Here is a 24,624-nt window from a genome sequence, read left to right as displayed (position 1 = left end):
TGTGAACAATAAACACCAATTTCTGAAAGTCTTTCTAATATCAAGAAATTTTCGAAAATTTTTTACAGAAAGTAATCGCTGGGTAAACATTGATGAAGCTAAAGAGATAGAGTCCGTTTGATTGTATCAGTACGTGTAGATACTATTACTCAGATATTACGTAATACTTTCTCAATAATGACTACAAAGAAGTAAATAGACCATTATACATATAAATCCGTGTGCCCAATTGAGGTTTTCTACAGTAGTCAAGTGTCTTTCATATTTAAATAAGTTTTATTTATTTCAGCAATATTACAAGAAATCCAAATCGAGTCAATACAGTAAACATGATAGGTATAATTCAGGAATAGACAACGCATATAATGGTACACAATTCAGAAAAATAGAGATATTATTGACTTACTGTCATTTTCAGCATACTATAATACGAATTTCTCAATTCTATGCATACTTATTGCTTATCTCAACTAATACTATTCATAAAAAAGTGTGTGTACGTTTGGTACCATTTTATTACTAAACAGCTAAAAAAGAAATGTTATTTAAAGATAAATCGCCTGAGGCTATATTTTATCTAAATAACCAAACAAATTTTGCGTACATTTTGGTGACCCGCGACCTCTGGCCTCAGGGTTTTGACGAGGAGATATGGCTGCATTCCTACCGACTAAAACCCCCACATTATTTCATCTCTTCGCCATAGTGCAGAAGGCATGTAATCGTCTAATTATTACATCGCAATGAGGTAACCCATACCTATCAATATTACATAGTATCTGTGGTAAACGGTGAATTTTATTGATTAATTATGCAATTGACATGCGGCATTCTCGTGTTAGTTTCACAGAATATTAGTAATAATAGAGATTTCAACCTGCTAAGAAAAAATTTGTTTACTAAATTATCATATCTCAAAAATGATGTTATGTTTCATGAAGCCACTACTTATTTATTAGAGATATATAGAGATATACGACAAAACGATTACAACTAAATCTATTTTTTTATACCGCAATGATGGCAATCAAACAATATATACCTTCTGTAAATTAAAGAATATTAAACTCAAAGATGTTATGCTGCAACTAATCCATATGTGTATACATATATAATTTTATTATGTCATGAAACTATGCAGCGAAAATATTAAACTTGCCTATTATGTCATTAAATAAGCTCTTTAGTACTCTCAGTCCTTAAAAAATATCGTTCAATACTTGTTTATTAGTAACCAAGGCGACCGTTCCGCGTTTTCGCATGTTGTGGTGAACAGATAATGGAATAAAATAATTCCAGTTGTCAGATCAATAAAAGTCGGTGATTCAAGGAGATCACGCGATATGGCCGAGTCTAAGGTATGCCTAATGTAATCCACCCTACAATTTAATTAATGATCCTTACGTGACATGCGAACAATGTCAGAGTTGGCTGTCACAGCACGATATCCTTGGGGGATTTCTGTGCTATTATTTTATGTCTCGGGGGCTGTTAAACCACGTAATGCTTTTAGATTTGTACCGTTTATAGTTTTACTTTCTTTATTCCCACAGACGTTTAGTCCATTCATGTTATCTTGCCTCTTAATATCTACTGCCATCAGTTCTAGTAGTTCGATCGGCATAATGAACTCATAATAATATAATATACATATATATATATATATATATATACATATATATTATACAATAATATACACATATATATTATAATGAGTTCATTATATAATATAATATACTAGAGCTACACACACTTACGCAGTGAATTGATAATATTCTCTAAACCCTGAATTATATGTCTAGTTTGATACATTCATGAAATCCATATATCTGAAAGTAATCCCCTTACATAAAGAATGAGACAGCTAGAAGTATTTTTATCGATTCAACAATTTAGGTGCCCGATCACATAATCGTCATCGAGAAATAAATGACCAAACCCTGTGCTTCCTGGCCTTTACATTAACATTAATATTTTAATTTAAAAGATTTCATATAATTAATTTGTTATTGTAGAAAAGTGGTAAAAAGGCTCAAAAATCAAGTACTGAAAGCAAGGTTGATACTGGTGCTAACTCGAGTAGTTCTAGTGGTGAGTACTAATAAAATATAATATCCGTACTAATATAGCAAATATGAAAATATATATCTCTATCTATATGACTGTCTGATATCTTTATGTAAACGGCTGCAAGGTTCCTGATAAAATTTGAAGTGAAGATAAATTTTAAGGTTAAGATCTGAGGATATGGAGTATTGTATCTAAAAATATAGCATTTGAAGTAGACGGAGTAAACTAGTTTTCTGTTACAGAAATTACAAAGCTTTTCATGTAAAACTTAGCGTCTTACAATGAGTACTTTGTAATGTTCTCTACTCTCGCTCTATTCATTTATGCTTTATTTCCCTAGTTACCTCTTATCCTGTTATATTATGATAAGTCTGTAACAGGCGCCATTGGGACGTCTATTTTTAGAATTTACCCTGCATTCTGTACATAATTAAAATTAATTAAGGATGCTACTTTCCCATTACAGTGAATTAAGTTGAATATATAATTATGGTTTTAGAAACTTTCGTGTACAATAATGTTTATTATAAATGCTAATTTAAAGATCTAAACCATTTAGAATAACATTTTAGGTCTTTATATTAGCATTCAAAATTGAGTATTACTATCAGAAATAATACGCATATAATGGACGGTCTCTATAGTCTAGTAGCCTTATAGTCGCAGGTTCGAATCCTCACATTTGTACAAATATTTGTATTCATAAGTATGATTGTTTGTATTAGTCTGTGGGTTATCTATGTCTATTATAAATATATTTCCAAATATAGGTATAAGTACCTCTATCAGTTATTTAATACCTACAACACAACCTGTGTACTGGATGATGCTGCGTGAATTTTCCAGGGTTATTATTATTATTATTATCATTATCATCTCTAATATAATAACAGATAGTGACCAGGAAGACAAAGATGAAAGTGCAGGGCAGATAGGCCGAGGGCTTGGTACTGCAGCTGCAATAAATCGAGAAGAATATCTACAAGCCTATAGAAACCTCACGTTTGACAGAAATCAATTACAAATGAAAAACAATATACTACATCGGAGATTAGCAGAATATTACAAGTATTAATGATTTGTTTATATTATTTCTTTAAGAACAGTAATGTCTATCTATTTATATAAAAGACGTGAGTTGTTTAAAGAAATCTACATTTTTAGAATATTAGATTGATATAAAATAATTTCGATTTCTTCAGCTATCAAGTCTTTATTATATCAATAACAACTCATTAAGGGCGCATAGTGAGTCCCAAAACTTTCCTTATAAGAGGAGGATATTAACTCACTAACATCATATTGTTATTCCTCTAGTATTAATAAAATCCTAACCTCATATTGCTATAAGTTATATATTTTATTTTGAAAATAAGTTCTCTTTTGTACACTCCGGTTTATTTCCAAATTGTGATGTTAATATTGTATACGATATTCTGGAAATGTATACGTATTATTATTGTCACCACCTGAATGTGTTTTTATAGTTAATTAAGCTAAATTGGTTGTTTAAACAAACAATTCTATTATACATAATTTATATACAATATAAATTTTTACGAGATTAACAAATAACATTATTTATTAGAAAAAGAAAACTGGAGCATGTTTTGAAGCCATTAGAAGGTGCAGTCGATTTAGAAGACAAATATCAACAAAAATTGTTCTCCTACGAAGAACTAAAAGCAAAAGAAGAAAGGGAAATTGCCGATGTGAGATATCATAATAGTTTATATCTATTTATTATTATGATCACTATTGCCACAATAATTGATTACTTATAACAATTGTTTCTGTTATCGAAGACTCACCAAAAATATATAGGTCGGATTCGAACTCGGTCTATAAGATCTCTAGGCCACGATTATCTTAATACTCTGAATTTAATTATATGCTCTGAAAAACAAATTACCATGGACTCCTCGCTGATAACAGTTAATATACTTCCCATGATCTAAGCCTGAAATAGAGATATATATCAAGCATAAAGTAAATTGGAAATACGTATATTCACTAGCAATCTGTTAAAAGATCTAAGTACATGCTACACGATTTAGCACTCAATCGGTCAATTCAATATGTCAAGCTCTGATTGGTACATAAACAGCTGATTTAGTATCTCAATTGGACATAGAAAAATACGTATTTAAGTTGTGAGTAACAGAATAGAATAATAATGATATCTCGGTATAATTCATACAGCGCCATCTAGTTGCAACCTCTACTTAACTGGTAGTATGGGTACTAGACAATAGAAATAACTCTATATTTTTTCCTAAAATACACACATAATATGTATATAGTGTTAACGCCTCACCGTAATACAATATAAATAATAACTGGTTCCTGATGCGGTGAGGCGGGGAGCGGGGCGCGCGTCGTCTAGTTTTTATGTTACGTGCATATTGCGATCTCTGTAAAATTGCATCCATCATTTCATTCCATTACACACCTTCCTACAAAGCGCTGTATTTTTATTTCGCATCGATATCAACTTTAACATTTGGTGACCCCGACGTGATATTCTGGACTCGGTGCAGGCTGACGAAGGTTTTAATATTCAATCAAGCATCTAAATAAACAATTACGACGCGACGAGCTGACGGAGATTTGAAAAATAAGAAATTGCAATAATCAACTACGCAATTACCGGCCTATTGTGTGCATTGAACGAAATTTGTGGTTATCGACGCCATCAAAAGGGAAGTTATGTCCAGTTTGAGTATTTATAATTACATAATTAGTGTTTTAAATTTCAGTACAAGTTAATATTGCCTCAATAGGTACGTACTTAGTTATTTGTATTTAATATCACTACAGTGTAAAACCGAACGCGCTTGCACCATTTTGTTATTATTAACACCCACATATTTTAGCATTAAAAACTACATTTTTTTAGTTTTGTGACTATTTAAGATAAAATTAAGTAACAATCGTGTTATTTGGGTAGAATTGAATATATTTCTAAAATACATATTTATATTTTCAAAAGTTACAATTAAAATTCATTAAAATTATAGTATATCATTACAAAATTGCGAAATATAACTAAAATAGGATATTGCTACGTAATAAGCAATAGGTATATTAGTAAAATAAATAACGATAATCATTTATTGTGTAAATACAATACATAAATATTAATCTACCTTAAAATCAAGCAAATACCTACTCATACAGGCCTTACAATATACAAGATTTGTGTGTAATTGGTTTATTACCTATATATATAGTGTAAATTTTTACTAAAATTAATTTACAATAAATACAAAACATTTCAATACAATTATATAAGCTAGTACTATGGTAAATTCCAGGTTTTTGTAATCGGCGACAATCATTGTATGGGCGCAGTAAGACGAACTACCTGATATTGTTGACAAATTCCCTGCGCCACCTGCCGCGCTGTTGGTTGAGTGCTGACGCGGCCGTTTGACTTCGCTTGCATCATATCTGAGTATTTGCCAGTCCACTCATACTTAGTGACTTACGGTTTGAAATTTACATCTATTTTCTTTTTAATTTAATTTATTATTATTTGGTTTTTTTTTCATTTTGTTTGTGTTTTGCTAACTCTCCAATCGCCCATTTTTTTTTGCAAATCTGCTAAATTTACAATTTATAATGGCAGACGGCAAGGAGTTAAAAGAATATACACAACTACGAAGTAATATAAAAGCTAGAATTACTATATTTCAAAAATATATAGACATTGTAAAACTTGTCGAACCAAAAACTTTAGCAAAGCTACAAATAAACGAGCTTCAGTTAAAATTATCTCGGTTACAGGAATTATTCTCTTCCTTTGACGACATACAAAATAAAATTGAGCTTCTCACGTCTGACAATATATCCCCACAATTAGAGGAACGCGACACTATCGAAAGCTCATTTTGTAAATCAATCGCGATAGCACAGGACATCTTGGAGTCAGCTTGTAAATCCGATAGACCTCCCTCTCAAGGCTCAGATAATTCTATAAAAACTAACAATGAGTACAGCATGTGTAATATTAGACTTCCGACCATCAAGCTACCCTCCTTTGACGGAAATAACCTGAAATGGCTAGAATACAGAGATACCTTCGAATCTCTCATTCACAACAACGATTCCATCCCGAAAATCAATAAATTTCATTACTTGCGTTCGTCACTAGAGGGTAGTGCAAGTATTGTTATTAAGTCCATCAATTTCACCTCTAGCAATTATGATTTAGCATGGAATATTCTTTGTGATAGATTCAATAATAAAATTATATTAATAAACAATCATATTAAATGTTTATTTAGTTTTGATGCATTAGGAAAAGAATCACACAAATCCCTACGTTATATGGTAGATTATTACACAAAAAACTTGAGATCCTTGGAGGAATTAAAAGAACCTGTTCAATTTTGGGATACTTTGGTTATTTATATTATGACTTCGAAGCTGGATCCAGCCACAGGTCGCAAATGGGAGGAGCATCGTAATTCATTGGATCTGTCACCTACGTTAGCTGATTTCTTTGAATTTTTACGTAGTCGAGCTAATATTTTAGAAACCATACAACACGGTCGTACTGATTCAATTAAACTTGAAAAACATAATACTTACAAAGAAAACAAACCTACAAGGTCCTTTGTTACGTCCTCAGTAGCTACAAATAAAAGAAATTGTGTTGTTTGCAATAGTAATCATTTATTATACGAGTGTGAACAGTTCAAAAATATGTCTATGGATAGCAAAACAACTACAATTAGTAAATACAAACTCTGTAAAAACTGTCTGCGTCCTGGCCATCACCATTCTCGTTGCCGCTTGAGTGCTTGCAAAATCTGTAACAGAAAACACAATTCATTATTACATCGCAATGAAAATACTAACAAAAATAACTTACCTGCGGAATCAACGACTAGTTCTTCCTTCTTGCCACGTGAGTCGCAAGTCTCTCTTTCTGCCTCTGTTTCAGGTCAGGTGTTATTATGCACAGCTGAAATAGAAGTAGTAGACACGATAAATAACAAAACTCACCTAGTGAAGGCTCTCCTCGACAGCGGTAGTCAGTCTTCCTTCGTATCTGAAAAAATAAAAAACAAAATTAATATTCTCTGTAGAAAAACTAATATACCGATTTTAGGCGTGAACAACTGCATAACTAACTCAGTTGAATGTTGTAACTTGCTTCTGAAATCTTGCGTAAATTCATTTCAAGTAAAAGTAGACTGTTTAGTAATCCCACATATTACAAATAAATTGCCTAGTGTATTAGTAGATGTTGCTAAACTAAATATGCCATCCAATATACAATTAGCTGACACAAAATTTTTCTGTCCATCTGAAATCGACCTCTTATTAGGAGCAGACATTTATTGGGACTTAATTATGCCAAATCAAATTAAGTTGGGTAAAAATAATCCTACTTTACAGGAGTCGAAATTTGGTTGGCTTGTTGCTGGCCCCACTGGTGGTAATCCATACTCTTCAACTCCAAAAGTTCATTGCCATTTTACAAAAGAAATAAAAGAATCTTTAGCTAAATTCTGGGAAGTAGAAGAATTACAATCTAATACAAAAATATTATCGAAGGAAGAAGAATATTGTGAAAACCACTTTATACAATATACTAAACGTTTGCCTTCAGGTAGGTTCTCGGTTACAATTCCTTTTCGCGAGCCACCCGAAAACGTTTTAGGTGAATCACACAGTATAGCTAGAAAACGCTTTTACAATTTAGAAAAAAGATTGGCAAGAAATGGTCACAAAATAGACTATTCCAACTTCATACAGGAATATGAGAGTTTGGGACACTTGTCACAGATAGAACGACCTAAGTTCGGATATTTTATTCCACATCACGCGGTTATACGTGAAAACAGTGAGACAACCCGACTTAGAGTAGTATTTAATGCATCGTTTAAAACAGATACAGGTAAATCGCTAAACGATTTAATGATGATAGGTCCAGTTGTGCAAGACGACTTACTGTCTATTTTATTGCGATTTAGATACAATAAATATGTCGTTACGGCAGATATTACAAAAATGTATCGTCAAATTGAAATTGACCATTCGCAGCGACATTTACAATTAATTTTGTGGAGAGATAATGATCGAATTCCTTTAAAAACTTTACAACTTAATACTGTAACATATGGAACAGCCGCTGCGTCATTTCTCAGTACCAGATGCTTACTTCAGCTAGCTGAAGAATGCACTGACCCAGTTGTTGCCGACGTTATAAAACATGATTTTTATGTCGACGATTTGATTACGGGAAGCTCATCAAAATCAATATTAGCTAAATCGGTGCAGGCAGTAGTGCAAAAATTAAATGAGGGCTGTTTCTCATTACACAAATTTCGGTCCAATGTCCCTGATTTATTAAAAGAAATTACTCCAATTGATCAAACACAGGATTTTTGTAAGGAAAGTTCCATACTAGGATTAAAATGGCAACCAAGTACCGACAAATTAAAATTTTATACACAGTTAAATATTGATACAAATGTAACTAAACGAACTATTTTATCTACATCATGTAAGGTTTTTGATCCCTTAGGTCTACTTTCTGCATGTACAATAATACCTAAAATACTTTTACAAAAGTTATGGCTTTCGAAATTGGAGTGGGATGAACCTGTTCCAGACGTAATAAAAGAAAAATGGTTAGAATTTTCTCACAATTTGTCAACATTTTATGATTTTGAAATACCAAGATACGTAATGTGCGAACAGCCCACAAACATTACACTTCATTGTTTTACTGACGCGTCACAAACATCATACGGTGCTTGCATATATTTAAAGTCACACAATAATACAACTGGCATTACTGATATCAAATTACTTTGCGCTAAGGCTAAAGTAGCTCCAATTAAACCCGAACTTACTATCCCTCGGCTTGAACTACTAGGAGCTCTTCTAGGCGCACGTTTATATTCTAAAGTTATAAGTTCTCTGAAAGCAAAAATATCTAAGTCATTTTTTTGGTGTGACTCCACTATTGTTTTGATTTGGCTAAAATCGCCACCTAAAACACTAAAAACATACGTCTGTAATCGTATCGAAGAGATAAGAAAACTTACTGATCAAAATGCATGGAGGCATGTACCTACCCATTTAAATCCCGCCGATTTAGCTTCTAGAGGAGTCTCGCCACAGCAGTTTATTACATCTTCGTTGTGGTGGGAGGGTCCTTCATTCTTGTATGAACCTGAAACAAATTGGCCAGTAGATAGTACAAATAATCTCACGTCGGTACCTGAAACAAAAAGAATTTTATTAGTACAAAATAAAGAAATTATCGAAAATATAATACCGTTTAATAAATTTTCAAAGTTATACAAATTACAGAGAGTTGTTGCATATATTCATAGATTTTTATACAATTGTAAAAATATTGAAAATAAGTTGACAGGGGTACTAACTAATAAAGAAGTATATGAATCTTTACTTACCATTGCCAAACACTCTCAAAAGGATTCCTTTTTTAATGAAATAAATATTCTTTCTAAAGACAAAACACTTTCAAAAACGTCCAACATTATTTCGTTAAATCCTTTTATGGATTCTTCCGGCATTTTACGTGTCGGTGGACGGATACAAAATGCGTTACAATGTACCTACGGAAAAAGACACCCCATATTAATTGACCCTCATCATCAATTTACAAAGTTACTTTTTGAAAGGGAACATCTTCGATTGCTTCATTGCGGTCCTCAACTTTTATTAAGCTCGATCCGCGAACAATTTTGGCCGTTAGGCGGACGAAAATTAGCCACAAAGACAGTAAATATACTATATATATAATACTTGTAAACGCTTCAAGGCACAATCCTTACAGCCTCTCATGGGAAGTTTACCAAGGTCACGAGTTACTCCAGCGCTCCCATTTGAAACCTGTGGTACAGATTTTGCAGGGCCATTTTATATATTGAACCGCAAGGGTAGAGGCGCAAAAACTACGAAGGGATACTTGTGTATATTTGTATGCTTCGCCACTAAAGCTTTGCATTTAGAAGTTGTTACCGACTTAAGCACTCAGGCATTTTTACTTTGTTTGCGGCGATTCATATCACGTCGCGGAAAACCACATACAATATACTGCGACAATGGTAAAAATTTTGTAGGAGCGAATGGAGAGTTAGTTAGACTTTTAGCAAGGGCAAATAATGATGTAAGCGAATTCTCATGTAAAGAAGGCATTAATTTCAAATTTTCACCGCCTTACTCGCCTAACTTTGGGGGTATATGGGAGTCCAGCGTAAAAATGGCAAAATTTCACCTAAAGCGTGTAATAGGCAATGCAAATTTAACCTTTGAGGAAATTACTACCGTTTTCGCACAAATTGAGGCAATATTAAATTCTCGTCCGTTGACTGCACTATCATCGGACCCATCAGATTTATCTCCTTCAACTCCTGGGCATTTTCTAATTGGTCGTCCGTTGACTTCATTACCTTCACCAGTTATAGAAAGGAACAATGTCACACGATACCAGCTTATTGAAAAATTGCGACAACAATGGTCCAAGGAATTCCTGTCTGAATTACAAGAACGAGTGAAATGGCGTACAAAATGTCAAGAAATAAAACCAGATGACTTGGTTATAATTAAAGATGAACAACTTCCACCTATGAAATGGCTGCTTGGTCGTGTTGTAAAACTCTATCCTGGATCAGATGGCATCACGAGAGTGATTGATGTAATCACAAAAAAGGGCATCCTGAGAAGAGCCGTTTCTAAAGTATGTTGCCTGGAAGAATCAAGATGCGACACTTGAGTCCTTGAAAGACCAGCTTTCAAGGGGGCCCAGTATGTTAACGCCTCACCGTAATACAATATAAATAATAACTGGTTCCTGATGCGGTGAGGCGGGGAGCGGGGCGCGCGTCGTCTAGTTTTTATGTTACGTGCATATTGCGATCTCTGTAAAATTGCATCCATCATTTCATTCCATTACACACCTTCCTACAAAGCGCTGTATTTTTATTTCGCATCGATATCAACTTTAACATATAGAAATAATTAGTTTTTTCACCCTTTCAATCTTAATGGCTTAGCGGGTTACGAACGCCAAAAGGCATTAAGGTAACCATTTGTACGTTATATATACAATAAGTTATATTATACAAGAAGACTGAAAAATATATCCAGAACGATACAAATAATAATACTCATGAATGCTAATGTTCGTACTGTATAGGAATTGAACCCGTGACCGTTATATTTGACCACATAAAATACAATAATAAAATAAAAATATATCCCACCATGTCTCTCTGTATGTTTGCGATAATTTCAAATAAATTTTCTTGTGTTTTTTTTTTCTCTTCACGATTCTGAAGAATGATTAGGTGCGTAATACATTAAGGACTTATGTAAATTAATTGATATACCAGTGTGAATCCACGGCGGGTAACTAGTATATATAAATGTGAAAACAATATGTATTTAATTAATTAAACTTCCAACAGCAATAGTCAAATAGCTATTTTATCCTATTTTGTAGTAAGTTTAAATGTCCTATGTCTATTTTTGGATGCGATAGTTGAATTACCTAAGTGATATTTGAGAATATTACTTGTCACAGATAAAATCTAAAGTGCATGCTGTGCAAATACAATATGAAGACAAATTGGAAAACACGGAAAAGAAATTCAATGGTCTACAACATCTAGAAAGGTCTACAGGTAGTGGGCTTATATACTCAAAGAAAGGAAAGCCAATAGCTGATAAGGTAAATATAAACGGTAATTTTAAAAAGGAATTTAAAAAAATACATTATTCTCGTAGGTTTCTCGATACCATAAACTGAATACCATTCATTGCACTACTCCAAGCCGAGTAATGCATGTAACTGTATTCACCAGTTTTGCTAAGAAGCAGTGTTTTAAAGCAATGATTTTTGAAAACCATTTCATTCAAGCTAGGCGGACACGTGATCTATTTTTTAGAAATTAAAACTTTATATTCAAAATTACACTTTGTTTCTTGGTGAAACTGGTAAGTTTTATTAGTAAAGTATTCTACCTAATTCTCGGTTTTACTTAATTATTATGATAAAATGACTGTTCATTTATAATATATGTATTTGATATTACTAGGCTCTGTTAGTAGTACCTAACAATAAATTAGACAGACGATATTTTCTATGAGGACCTTCTAAGTAAATATATATTCATTATGTTCTTTAGGTATATTTTATAGATTTCTATGTCTTATTTTCTTATAAATAATTATATTGAAATGAAACAAAATAATATTTTTTTTTGAAGAGACTAGACGGTATGTGACTGCAAACGTTTGTGGAAAATTATATTTTTAATTTCTATGCTAAAATATAAACAATAACACAGAACCGTCCCGATGATTGATGATACAATCCATTACAAAAATTGGAGTTAATTAACTCGGAAAAAGTACTTTACTTAAAATTAATTACGAATTTTATTCACAGCTAGTCACTGATAGATCTTAGGTAGTATAGCAATTATATAACAATTATTATGAAACATACTGATTATATTTCATTGAATTGACAAATAACCTGACAGCCCATCTGATTATAAGTACTATATGTATATGTACTTAAGTAAATTATTGTACATTACATATTACATATTTCTCTATATTATACATTTATATAAATACCTATTTATAGAATATTTGTAATATGTGCTAAAATTTTTGTTCAACTTACAATGTAGCGACTGTGATATTTTTAAATATTGGTATTAATAAAACAAAGTTTACTTAGATATAAACTTTTTGCTTAGACTGTGGAGCGTTTCTTGACCCTTCAGAGACGTAAAAGTGAACAATCTTCTGCTTTATGTCTCCGATATATCAGAGTAAGAAACGCTGTCGCTGAACTGGAAGCGATTGTGAGAAAACTGGAAATGCTTGGTCCGGGACTTTACGTTGCACAATACGAGCAGCTATCTATAGATCACCAGAATTTTATGACTAAAATTGAAGGTGAGTGTCCTTTAAATTTTAAAGAGCAAAACTACAATCACGCGTATTGTTTTGTACGTGTCTTATTTTGGGATAATAAGCAAAACTACCTGAAATCTTCAGAATGATTTTAAGATCAAGTGCATATGTATATACAAAATTATTCTGGAAGCATCTTAAACTTCACTTCACATTACTTTTATATATTTTTGCCACTTATCACTTTATATCCTTTTCATTTGTTTATAAGTAAATAGAGTTAATAATGTGAAAGACTTATTAGATAGACTTATTTGGAACCTTTTAAGTCAATATAATAGAAACACAGCTAATGCCTAAATATGAATAACATAATTTATCAAGAGCTACCTTCTTTACGTAGTATAAACCAATATCGCTATCACTATATGTACGCTTAGATCTTTTAAATTACAGATTAGCGGATTTTAATGCAGTTTTCAGTAATAGATAAGATTTTTTTCCATTGTATTCAATATTAAAAAAATCATTATATTACTTTCAGAGCGTGATGATGAATTGATAAGAAATCGTACTAAATGCACAGAGCATAATCAGATCTTAGCTCATATAAGAGAAAAAATGCATCACACCGATGAAGTAATTGATACAACCGAATGTGATCTGGGTGATGCAGAAATAGAGTTTCTACGCGCTAGAGAAGACCTCGGACAAGTAAAGGTACGTATATTATATATATATTTATAACAATAAAGAAGCGAGGCTCTTGGGAGTTACGCTGAAAGAAATTCTATCTGAATTCTATAGTAAACGTGTAAATTTTGTATAGTTACACATTTGTAATAAATATATATTTATAAATCATGCTGATTCACAAGTGTACATTTAACCGTTAAAATATATAAAATGGAACTACACAAGAATGACTAAAAAATATATAATACCATAATTTGATTTTGTGGACTTTATAAACATTCTACAAGTGATATTAGTAAATAAGTGGAAATAAAAATAGTATGACGGGGATACATCATTGAATATTAAATTACCAAAATTAATGCTGTGTTTACATATATTTAATGATATGCATAGTATAATGGTTTGAAAACATAATATGAGTGGAAATGGAATGTTATTTATGCGCACCTATATAAAATTTAATTTCCTTTGACGTACCCTATTATGTAATATGCCCCTGAAATGGATGAGGGTTTTGAAGTCGCCAGAGGACCGTATGCATGGCAACCTGTCAAGTTATTTCTCTCCATAAATTAGAATCAATCATTCGGTATATTAAACATATTATACTCTCTACTCAAATATACATATAGGTACCCTTGATTAAAATAAACTAAGTATGACATATAATTTTTGAATAGAAATTTTAAAAATATTATTAAGGTATAAAACAAAATAGTATCTATATTAAAATTATTCAAAATCTGTACATTAGTAAAAAATATTACTTTTAGACTCACTCGTAGAGAGTTCATTACAAAAGCGGCTCAATTATACATATTCGATTTTCATGCAAGATACTGTTATTACGTATATAAATAAAACAATTAAAATAAATAACACTACATTGTAAAATAAATTGTACACTAATTCCAATAAATAGTGCGCATTTTTTTATAGTACAATATTCTAAAAAAATACATTATTAGATTAGATTACCTTTCACACAAAAATATCCAATATTTAGTACATTTCGTTATATTCATTAGTTATATCATCATTAGTTATATTCACCAGTATATTTGATAATAAATGTTGACTAAAGTTTATTACAGCGTAAATGTTTCTTTAATTTATAGAGTCGTCGCGACAGACTACGCTGGTCGCTTGAAGCAGAACGAATGAAAGCGGGCATGTTGACAAGGAGGGATCTTTTGCGTGACTTCCAAGACGCTACAGACGAGGTTATAGATCGTATTATCATTATTGCATCAGTACAAATTATTTAGTTTAAGACAACCAGCTTTGCATAGGACTAGATACGTAGTGTTTTATAAATGCGGTTGGAGTTCAATTTATTAGTATTAGTTTACGAAAGTTTTTCTCGGGTTCGGTTATCAGCTCTATCTTTGTAGTTAAGATTAATATAGCGAAATATTTTTTAATAATGAATCAAGCTTGAAAATTTAATTAATGTATATGATTATATCTTAATTTTATGATTGATTTTAGATTATTTTCAGATTTTATTTAAATTTATAATCAAAATTAAAATAATATTGTAAATTCTCATACTGTGATTTCATCATATTGTTATTATTAGAATATATTATTACGATTTTACTGATTTTAATAAGATGGTATGTATTTGAATACTTCACTACTAAAACTTGGCTGAGATCATTTTGCCCTTTGTATTAATTAAGAGAAGTACAAATTTAGTTTAAAATTATGAATGGTAGATATCAGAAGGTTCTTTTAGAATTATCAGCAAGTATCTAAATAGTATAGTATAATAATACAGAAGAAAATAAATATCACAGTTAAATAAAATATGTATGGACAAATTAAACGTATAATAAGTGTTTGTTACTGATCACATAAAGTTTTATAAATGTTAATAAATTTACATATTAGACACTTGGTACGTTACCATAGATAAATTCTATTTATTTGATATTTTCTTTCATTGGCATTTTTGTTATAGATTGATTATATAGGATCGTAGATAGTACATCTAAATATATTATGTCTACATTGAGAATTCGCAATAGCCTTGGGGAGCTGTAAATGTCATGAAAACGTATTTCATAATATTTTACGACTCTGATGTTGATGTTTTACTTAGACATCAGTATTTGTAAGTGGAGTCTCGTAAATTGATCTCTATATTACTATTTCTATATTTTACTAATAACTGAATGTTTATTACTATTTTCAAATTGAATTGTAGTTTATCAATGATGAAACAATATTTTTTTCTGTTTTAATGATATTTATTATAGTAACAACAGAAACATATAGTCAAGATTGTTGTCTTACATGGAGTAGTTATGAAACATTATCGGTCGATATCTCTGGTTTCAATGAGTATATTTAAATCTATCGAACATTCACAAGGCTACTAACCCACGACGCTCTCATTTGTTATTTAATATCTATTAAAATAATATATACATATGTATATTTATTATCTAAGAATCTCAAACTAAATTCCTATATTAATATTTCAGGTGGGAAAATTAAGACAGAAAAAAGAATTACTGGAACAACAAATTGCTGATACTACTCGCAAGTTGAGAGAGGTACGAAAATGTATGCAACTACAACGTGGCACAAACCAAGAGGCTTCCAATACTAACGTCTGATTTTGAAACAGACGTTTGAAATTATAAAAAAATATTATTCTATATATATAAATATTATTCCTTATAAATCCACTTTATTGTTATAATAATGAATTAAAAATTTATTTATATTATATATTAAACAAGTTAATAGTGTCTATTATTATTTGAGTCCACAGAATTACATCCTTAGATCTTTAAATTGAGTATAAATAATAATTATTATTATAAATTTTAATAATTATTTATTAAGAATATAATTTATAATCATATTATTTAGACTAATTAAACATATAATAATGTTATTCTGTTATTGTTTGTAAATGAACACAGTTTTAAATATCCATTTTTAATTGAATATCTATGAATAAAATTCGCTATATTTAATATAAGTAAACTAAATAATTAACATTTTGAATCATTTTGGTCTTGACATAATTTTTCAGATTCAGATTCTTGTTTGTCAGGAATATTTTCCTTAATAATAGGTCCGTGTTTCCAGTTCGGTGGATACCCGAATTGCCTGACGTCATCCCACCACTGTTGCTGGCCATCTGCCCAAATGCAGTACACCACATTAGTGCCCACTAGCACAGCGAAGCACACCCAGAATGCACCACGCCATTCTACTAGTGTAGACTAAAACAAATAAAAATAATTGTATAACTATTGGAATACTTTCAAATATAGGCATAGTTGAATTATTTAAATGGTTACTAACCATTTTGATAATTCATCTATGCCTCAAAATTATGATCTAAATTGTACATCATGTTAAAAGAATAGTTTAGGGAGAAGGGAATTGTTAATAATGTGGTCTAGTGATTCCATTCTTAAATTTTGCTAAAGAAACTATTCGGAATGAACTTACACATATAATTTTAGTTCGAATGTACTGCTTCCCTGTTCTTAGCTCAGTGTATATAGCATATAAGGATAACGACGTGTTTCAAAATACTCACATTTGGCGTCATCAATCCAATCAGGTACGGCAATAACATACCAGCAAATGTAGAAATGGTATTTAGAAGTGAAGTTAAAGTTCCTGTGTGGTTGGGAGCAAGGTCTAACACGTTCACCTTGAATTAAATACATGGATTTATACAGATATAGCATTTAATATTTCTACAATTATATTTATTCATAAAGCTTTAACCCTAAATAAAAAAAAAATTAAACATATATCTTAAATTTTTAAATAAATAGGAACTCATAATATATAAAATAAATAAATGTTAATAGTAAAAAAAGGATAAACAAAACCGTTTTAAAGGATTGGCTCTAGTTAACGTTTGTTACCTACAGAGTATATAGGTACTATGTGCCAATATACTATGTATGTACGTACATAGTACAATAAGTAATGAAAATTTTATACATAAAATACTTTCATATGTAAAATTTTCTTTACTTACTGTGACATCATTACGCTTACGTAAATATTATATTTATTAATCGATGTTAGAGAAAGACGCGTGAAACATATAAATAAAAATGCTCACCTTCATACCACTGTAAAAACCGGCCATAAGTGCCATAGATAATACGAAGTAAACCATGGCAGCAATGCGATCACATCCAGCATATGATGCTAGGACAATGCAAATAGCAGGACCCGTAGCAGCTGGAAATATTAAATCATTTCAACTTTACAATTTCAATACTTTATTACATGTAATTTAATTAAATTCTATTACATAGGACAACTAGAGTAATAATAATAACACAAGACAACAGTGTGCTAAATCACTAAACCACCGATCCTGTCAATTGCAATTGTTTGCTGTTATTTTAGGAAAATATGACTCTTGAAGGTTTCAATATTGATTGGTTCAAAAATACTTTTACTGGGAGTTCAGCTTGACACGGGCAGATGGAATTAGCAAGCAGCTTCTTTACTATTTCAGTTATATAAAAAACTAGATTATATATACGCACCTATTGTAGTATAAATAATTCTTCCAGTCTTGACAGAATGCCAACCTTTCTTAATGCAGAAGTCACAGATCATGCCAAATGGTATTGAGCTAACCAACATTGCAATATAGGGTAGGGCAGTCAGTGTACCGGTGGTGGCTATATCGAACTTGAGAACATCGTGAGAGTATTTTGGAAGATCCGTAACCATTATGTAGTAACCCCAATCGTGACCAATCTGCGAATTATCACAACTTTTTGATTAAAAAATATTCCAATCGTGATGAAATAAATATGTACTAAACTAACCGGGATTGAGAATTTCTCGAATTTCTCCTCGGTAAAGACACTTGAAGAAAACATGCAGCAGAATCCACAAGTACTGAAACTAGTGTAATACTCGTCGTCCCCTTTTACATGGCTAAAATATTTTATGTCAATCCAAAATTATTACAAAACTTAAAAGTGGATATATAGACTTAAAAAATCATTGACCGCGCTATAATATTAGAAAATATTAACAAAACATTCAAAGTTGAAAATCATATTTACAGCAGCGAATATAAGTGCCCAGACAGGTCCCGACCGCAACATCCCTTTCCACGGTACTGGATCTTTAGCGTTGTGATTCTCAGCAATCGTGACGTTATTATTCAAATACTCTAACTCCTTCTTCGAGATGTATGGATGTGTATTTGGGGTACTGTAGCATAATAAAGCCTAAAAAGGGCATATAAAAAACGTTAGATCTTTTCTAGACTTGAATTTTTGATAGAATAAAAACATCTTTGATATATCATTGAACATTGACCTTTAAAGTAGGAGCTGACAAGTAAAGTGGGATGTATTTTTTTTAAAACTGAACATTTCTGCACTCGAGAAATACATATCGACTTTGCACATATGCAATTTACGTACAAAGTCGATGTTGGTCCCTAGTATTAAATAATTACATAAATTATCCGATTCTAAAACCTTAGAAGCGAGTGTTTTTGTTAGATATCATCTGAATATAATAACAGAAGCAAACTGTTTTAAACAAAAACATTCAAATATATTTACTGGGTTGCATGAATAAAAAGTCAATATTGGTCTGTAAGGTAGGGGGAGGAAAATTTATAACGAAAACTGAAGTTATTAAAATATTATGAATAGAATTTGCAGTGTTTATCCAGCTAATTAGTTGCGCTACATTCATTGTGGCCGATAGCAAGGTGGAGCTGAACTATGTAAATATATGTGCTTATATTTGTTTTGTTAGATTATAACTACCTGTTAAAAGGTTTATTTCATAGTATATCTGATAACGTTAAACTACTGTTTAGCATATATTCCAATCCTATAGTCTTTTTTTATGATAGTGTATAAATCACTATCTTCAGTATGAGATCGTCTAAATGTAATAATATTTTTATATAGAACCCCAAAATATTCTAGAATATTTATAACAGAATTATGCTTGATTCCATCTTACAAAGTTCTAAGGGATAGTAAGGAAATTATTATTATATTTTAGAGTTATTAGGAACATTAAAAATTCTGATTGATATAGACAAATAGTAATTTCCTATTTAAAATCTTATACCTCTTACCCACAATATAAACCATACAATTCCAAATCCACCGAAAAAATAAAACACATAAGCCCAATCCCTTCCATTTGATAGTAGAATACCAGACATGAAGGAACCGAAGATATTTCCGATTTGCGCTCCTCCAAAGACAAGGGCTACATGGAGAGACCTTTCTTGAGGAGGTATCCATCGAGCTAATATAAGCATGAGACCTGGCATAGTTGGGCCCTATGAAAAGGAAAACACACAGTAAATTCTTAAGTAGGTAATTCACTACTTTTAAATTTATATTTTTTTAAATATCTATTTTAGTTTATTATATTTTGTTATGGCTATTTTGGTAAAATAATTGTTAGTGGTTTAAAAATAGGAAATCCTCCTGCAATTATACCAAAATATACAGCGTACACCATACATGTCAAAGTATTTTGGTTCTGTTTATTTTAAGTTCTATAATTCTAAGATTGTTTTGCTGATATATATGTACCTCTCCCATTCCTTGCAGAAATCGAAGTATGAACAACCACGTTGCACCACCTACGTTGACCACAATAGGAGTGAGGAAAGTGAATATAGCTGTACTCAATAATCCTACTCCCAGAATCCATTTACCACCAAATCTCTCAGCTAAGTAGCCACCGGGCACTTGTGTGACTGCATATCCATAGTAAAAACCACTTAATATAAGGCCCTGCGTAGACTGATCCCAGTCAAAGGTTTTGTACTGAAATATGAAAAGAAGAATATTTATATGCGATTTTCAAATTAAATATTTTTCACCGAGGTTATATCAAAATTCGTCGCTAAGCAGTTTCTTTTCTAAGCTATGCTAATAGAAAATGATCTAATATATGAAAACCGCTACATTGCTATGGTAAATTATTCATAGAATAAAACATAAAGAAATACACTTTTTTTAATCAACTGAAGATCTGTATATTGCTAAGATATAACTGAAGTATTTCTTGGAGAGGAGAAACAAGATGTTTTGCACTCAGTAACACAAAATTTCTTACGCATCTTAGCTTCGTACGCATGTTTTGTACTGATCATCAATCTGACGATTTATTAATATGTACATATTTCTCATATGTGGTTAATATTATCGCGATTTTTTTTTGTTTTACCGAATGATTTTCTAAACCCTAAATTTCAGAAATAGCTTAATATTATAAAGAAGAAATTTATTTACCGATTTCTCAATGTCGAATGTTGTAATATTGTTTATTACATTATCACTGGGACAAGCGTTTTCATCGAAATAATTGTTTGAAGTTTTGTTGAATGTAACCATCTGAGTGATAGCTAAATTGAGACAAACACGCATAGTATATGCATTGCATACTCCCAACAAGCCTGTGATGCTTAATATATAACGTTGAGGGACGAAGCAACCTATAAGTATATAAATCACATAAGGGGACATCTATAAACTACGTAACATGTTTACGGTGGAGGAAGGAGACGAGACGACAAAAGTGTGATATTGTAACAAATGGATGATAAAGAAACTTTCTGTAAAATATCATGAAATCTAAAACACCGCTCATTCCTGAGAATAAGGTTCTAGATTTTCTCACAATATACTAATTTTAATACCAAAATATAAAATTCATATTTTGTATTTTAATACTAAAATCGTGATATAAAATATTAATTAACATGTGATTGGATGTGACAGGAGGAATGGGGAATAATAAAATTACTGTGACATTATTTGAAAATCATCAAATATGATTTTCAATTTCTGTAAAAATTTAAATATATGGATTTTTATTACGATTACTAAAAATATTAAAAATTAAATGCTCTTTTGTGGATAATACATCTATCTCGTTACTTACATGATCGTAGAGTATCAGTTAAGGTATTTTCTGATTTAGCATATTCTACTTCCTCTTCTTCAAGAAGTTTCTGCACTGGTACCGGTTGCTCATCATTTTCCATTTTTTATTAATTGATTTAAATTTACATTTAAATTAAAACACTTCAGTACTACTGTAAAGACTTCTACCTATGAATTATCACCATTTAAAATGATGATTATATTTTTTTTTACTGCAAATAAAGGTATTTGTATTTTCAAGTACAAACAGTAGCTACTATTTATACATCGTTATCACTTCTTATCTTATAATTTGCTTATATTTGAAATTTTCTAATGTAAGATAGATTTATTTGAGATGCCATTCTGCACCTATTTTATCTGTCCAATTTACCGTAATTGGAAAAAGTTAGTTTAGTTTAATGCTTTAACTATTTACTGGATTTTTTAAATGTATTCTCTCTGGTTAAGCTAAATAGGAGAAAACAATATTATTCTATTGTACATATATTTGTATATGTGTAAAAGAATACGACGAATTTTAGTTTCAGGGACCAAGCTATAAGTAAATTATAAAATTTATTAAATGCTGGAATTTATTTATTGAAATGATTGATTAAGGATGACAAACTCAACAGAACCTTTGTTCTTTTTACTATTACTTTCTTTTTTATAAATCGCGCTGAAATCCGTTGAACCATTTCTGATATTAGCGCGCACAAACCCACGGACAAAGAGACATATTTTTTTAATAGTTTTATGGTATTGATACATTGATTAAATTTCATATATCTTACATTATATATATAGACAGCGGTCAGTGAAATGTTTCTTATATGTATATATTTATAATGACATTTTGTAATCTCCAACAAACATGTAACTTTCAGTTTTTTAAACTATAAGCGGAATTATTGAATTATGTAATAATTACAATCATTTCATATTTAGCGTTTACATAATATACTACTCTATATTTTAATATATTATCTTATTTATTTAATGATACAGATGATATTTATAACATCAAATAAGTACGTGATTTTGTATATATGTGATCTCGTTTACATAAATTATCTGTTATCTGACCGGGATCAAGTAGACTAACAATATCTGTTAATGGGCGATTAAATTGAAATTGTTAACAATACCCAACATAAAATTAAACATTTTTTTGTATGTTGGAGATAATGTATGAACTATACTATACTTCCATATAAGTAAAAGTATTTTATAAATAATCAAAAGGTAAACTAATAACTGTTTGTGTAATTATGAATACATGAGAAAAACTGTTAATGGTGGAATTTATCAAAGTAATAGAATTCAAAATAACGACTCTTAGAATATTTGTTTTGTGTGCGGAATCTCAGGAGCCGATTTGAGTGCGGTTTTCACTAATTTATTATAAGGTAAGTTTGTTTTTTAACCCCAACGGTTTAGCAACTAAAAAGTTGCAAACTATTGTTAATCAGAATACCACGAAGAAAGACACGGGTTTATTATGATCATGCTGTTTATGTTTTACAGATTTATATTAATATGTTAAAGAGTTTTCCCTTGTATTTTACTTTTGGGACTAAAACCTAAAAACTAAACTAAAAAATTAGTCCTGAATTCGAAGTTGCCTGACGTCAAAAATCATGAGTTTTTTTTGGACGGAAACTCTAGTGATATCAACACCGATAATGAACGAAGAAAATAATGTCAGGTGCAACGTCAGAAGGACCCCTTGCCTATGTTTGATTCAATTATACATCCTATGTAAGTAAGCAAGTCGTTTATTCGAATTACAGACAGATATATATAACAATGACCTAAGCCACAGTGACATTAGCGGTCTACGCTGTAATATGCCTTTAAATTAATTAAATTTTTATTACTAAACCTTTACGTTTAATCTAAGCGTTTCCTTAGGCCGACAATTAACGAGACATCGGACTAACTCAGATGAGTTCACAGAGATGGTATAATATTATTTCAATCCAATCCGATGCCAAATCATAAAACATACTTTACTTAATAAGTTTTAAAAAGTATATTACACTCATTCTGTTTAGTTTTTAACCTTCTGTCTAGTTTACGATAATCCTAATTCTCTGCTCGACTGGTGACTTTAAGCTTATGAGCCATTTTGATGGTCTAAATCACTAAAATCGATGGGAAGTCACGTTTTTGCACACTTAGTGGATTCCTGCCATCCTTTACTTGAAATTTTATTATAATATTACAATTATAATATACCTTACTATGAATTGTAATTAATGATTATGTAACAACAATTTATAATTTATATAAAGATACTAGAGCAAACTAATTGGATATTTTTTTGGCGTGAGGGGATTGTTAATAATGAAAACTGCGGCTATTTTGCTACGATGGACTAAGTGACCCTGCATCACGCTCATCCTATTATCCATCAATGGTGCCGCGCCAGCGTATTGTGTTCGATGAGGCGGATACGCGAATACTTTTAAAGATGACAAAGTCATATTTACTTTGATATAAAAGTATAATAACTAAATAATGTTTGTAAAAAATAGTAATCTGTGGTTTTAATTTTTATGTGCCATATCGTTTTATCTAAGTACAGCACAATAGTATTCGATGATCGTTGAAAATGAAGAGAAGTTAAAAAGAGTTTACTCTTTTTATTAAGAGACTTTTCCGATTATGGATATTGAAACTTAAAAATACTTGACCGATATTTTGATTTATTTCACTTATGGGATGCCGTCATCTTTGAGAGTTATATATTATGAAAGATTCCTACGAAGAAGAATACAGCTTGAATAGTAGCCATCTTATTAATTGCATTAATTGTAATAAATTTTTGTCTTTAATCTCAATATAATATATGAGTTTTTATTTTGTTTTTTTACTTAAGAAAGTCGGTGCTGCAAATGTCAACATGTCCTATGAATCTAATTCAGTCTTGTTTAATTAGGTTACATGGAAGTTTCCACTTCGATGGGCCTTATAATCTTAACCTTTCCTTTCCTAATACTTTGTT

General features: G+C 30.9%; 2 protein-coding genes across 2 annotated transcripts; one reads left to right on the top strand and one right to left on the bottom strand.

Annotated features, from left to right (window-relative positions):
• Positions 1–1,244: 1,244 nt before the first annotated feature.
• Positions 1,245–16,381, top strand: LOC131841075 (coiled-coil domain-containing protein 96-like). The gene is made up of 9 exons (XM_059189311.1): positions 1,245–1,358; positions 2,016–2,091; positions 2,964–3,138; positions 3,659–3,782; positions 11,645–11,791; positions 12,831–13,032; positions 13,535–13,710; positions 14,808–14,912; positions 16,182–16,381. The coding sequence occupies exons 1-9, from the start codon at positions 1,344–1,346 to the stop codon at positions 16,314–16,316; spliced, it is 1,155 nt and encodes a 384-aa protein (XP_059045294.1). The 5' UTR covers positions 1,245–1,343; the 3' UTR covers positions 16,317–16,381.
• A 248-nt stretch (positions 16,382–16,629) lies between these two features.
• Positions 16,630–21,733, bottom strand: LOC131841118 (putative inorganic phosphate cotransporter). The gene is made up of 9 exons (XM_059189367.1): positions 21,631–21,733; positions 20,979–21,181; positions 20,274–20,510; positions 19,805–20,014; positions 18,765–18,932; positions 18,234–18,450; positions 17,798–17,919; positions 17,258–17,374; positions 16,630–16,934 (listed from the first exon to the last, which is right to left on the bottom strand). The coding sequence occupies exons 1-9, from the start codon at positions 21,731–21,733 to the stop codon at positions 16,701–16,703; spliced, it is 1,611 nt and encodes a 536-aa protein (XP_059045350.1). The 3' UTR covers positions 16,630–16,700.
• Between the last annotated feature and the right edge of the window lie 2,891 nt (positions 21,734–24,624).

The sequence above is a fragment of the Achroia grisella genome, unplaced genomic scaffold (assembly GCF_030625045.1).
Source record: "Achroia grisella isolate CSIRO2021 unplaced genomic scaffold, CSIRO_AGI_Agris_v1 utg1573, whole genome shotgun sequence".
In the NCBI taxonomy this organism is placed as follows: domain Eukaryota; kingdom Metazoa; phylum Arthropoda; class Insecta; order Lepidoptera; family Pyralidae; genus Achroia; species Achroia grisella.
This window is presented reverse-complemented; position numbering and strand designations above follow the sequence as displayed.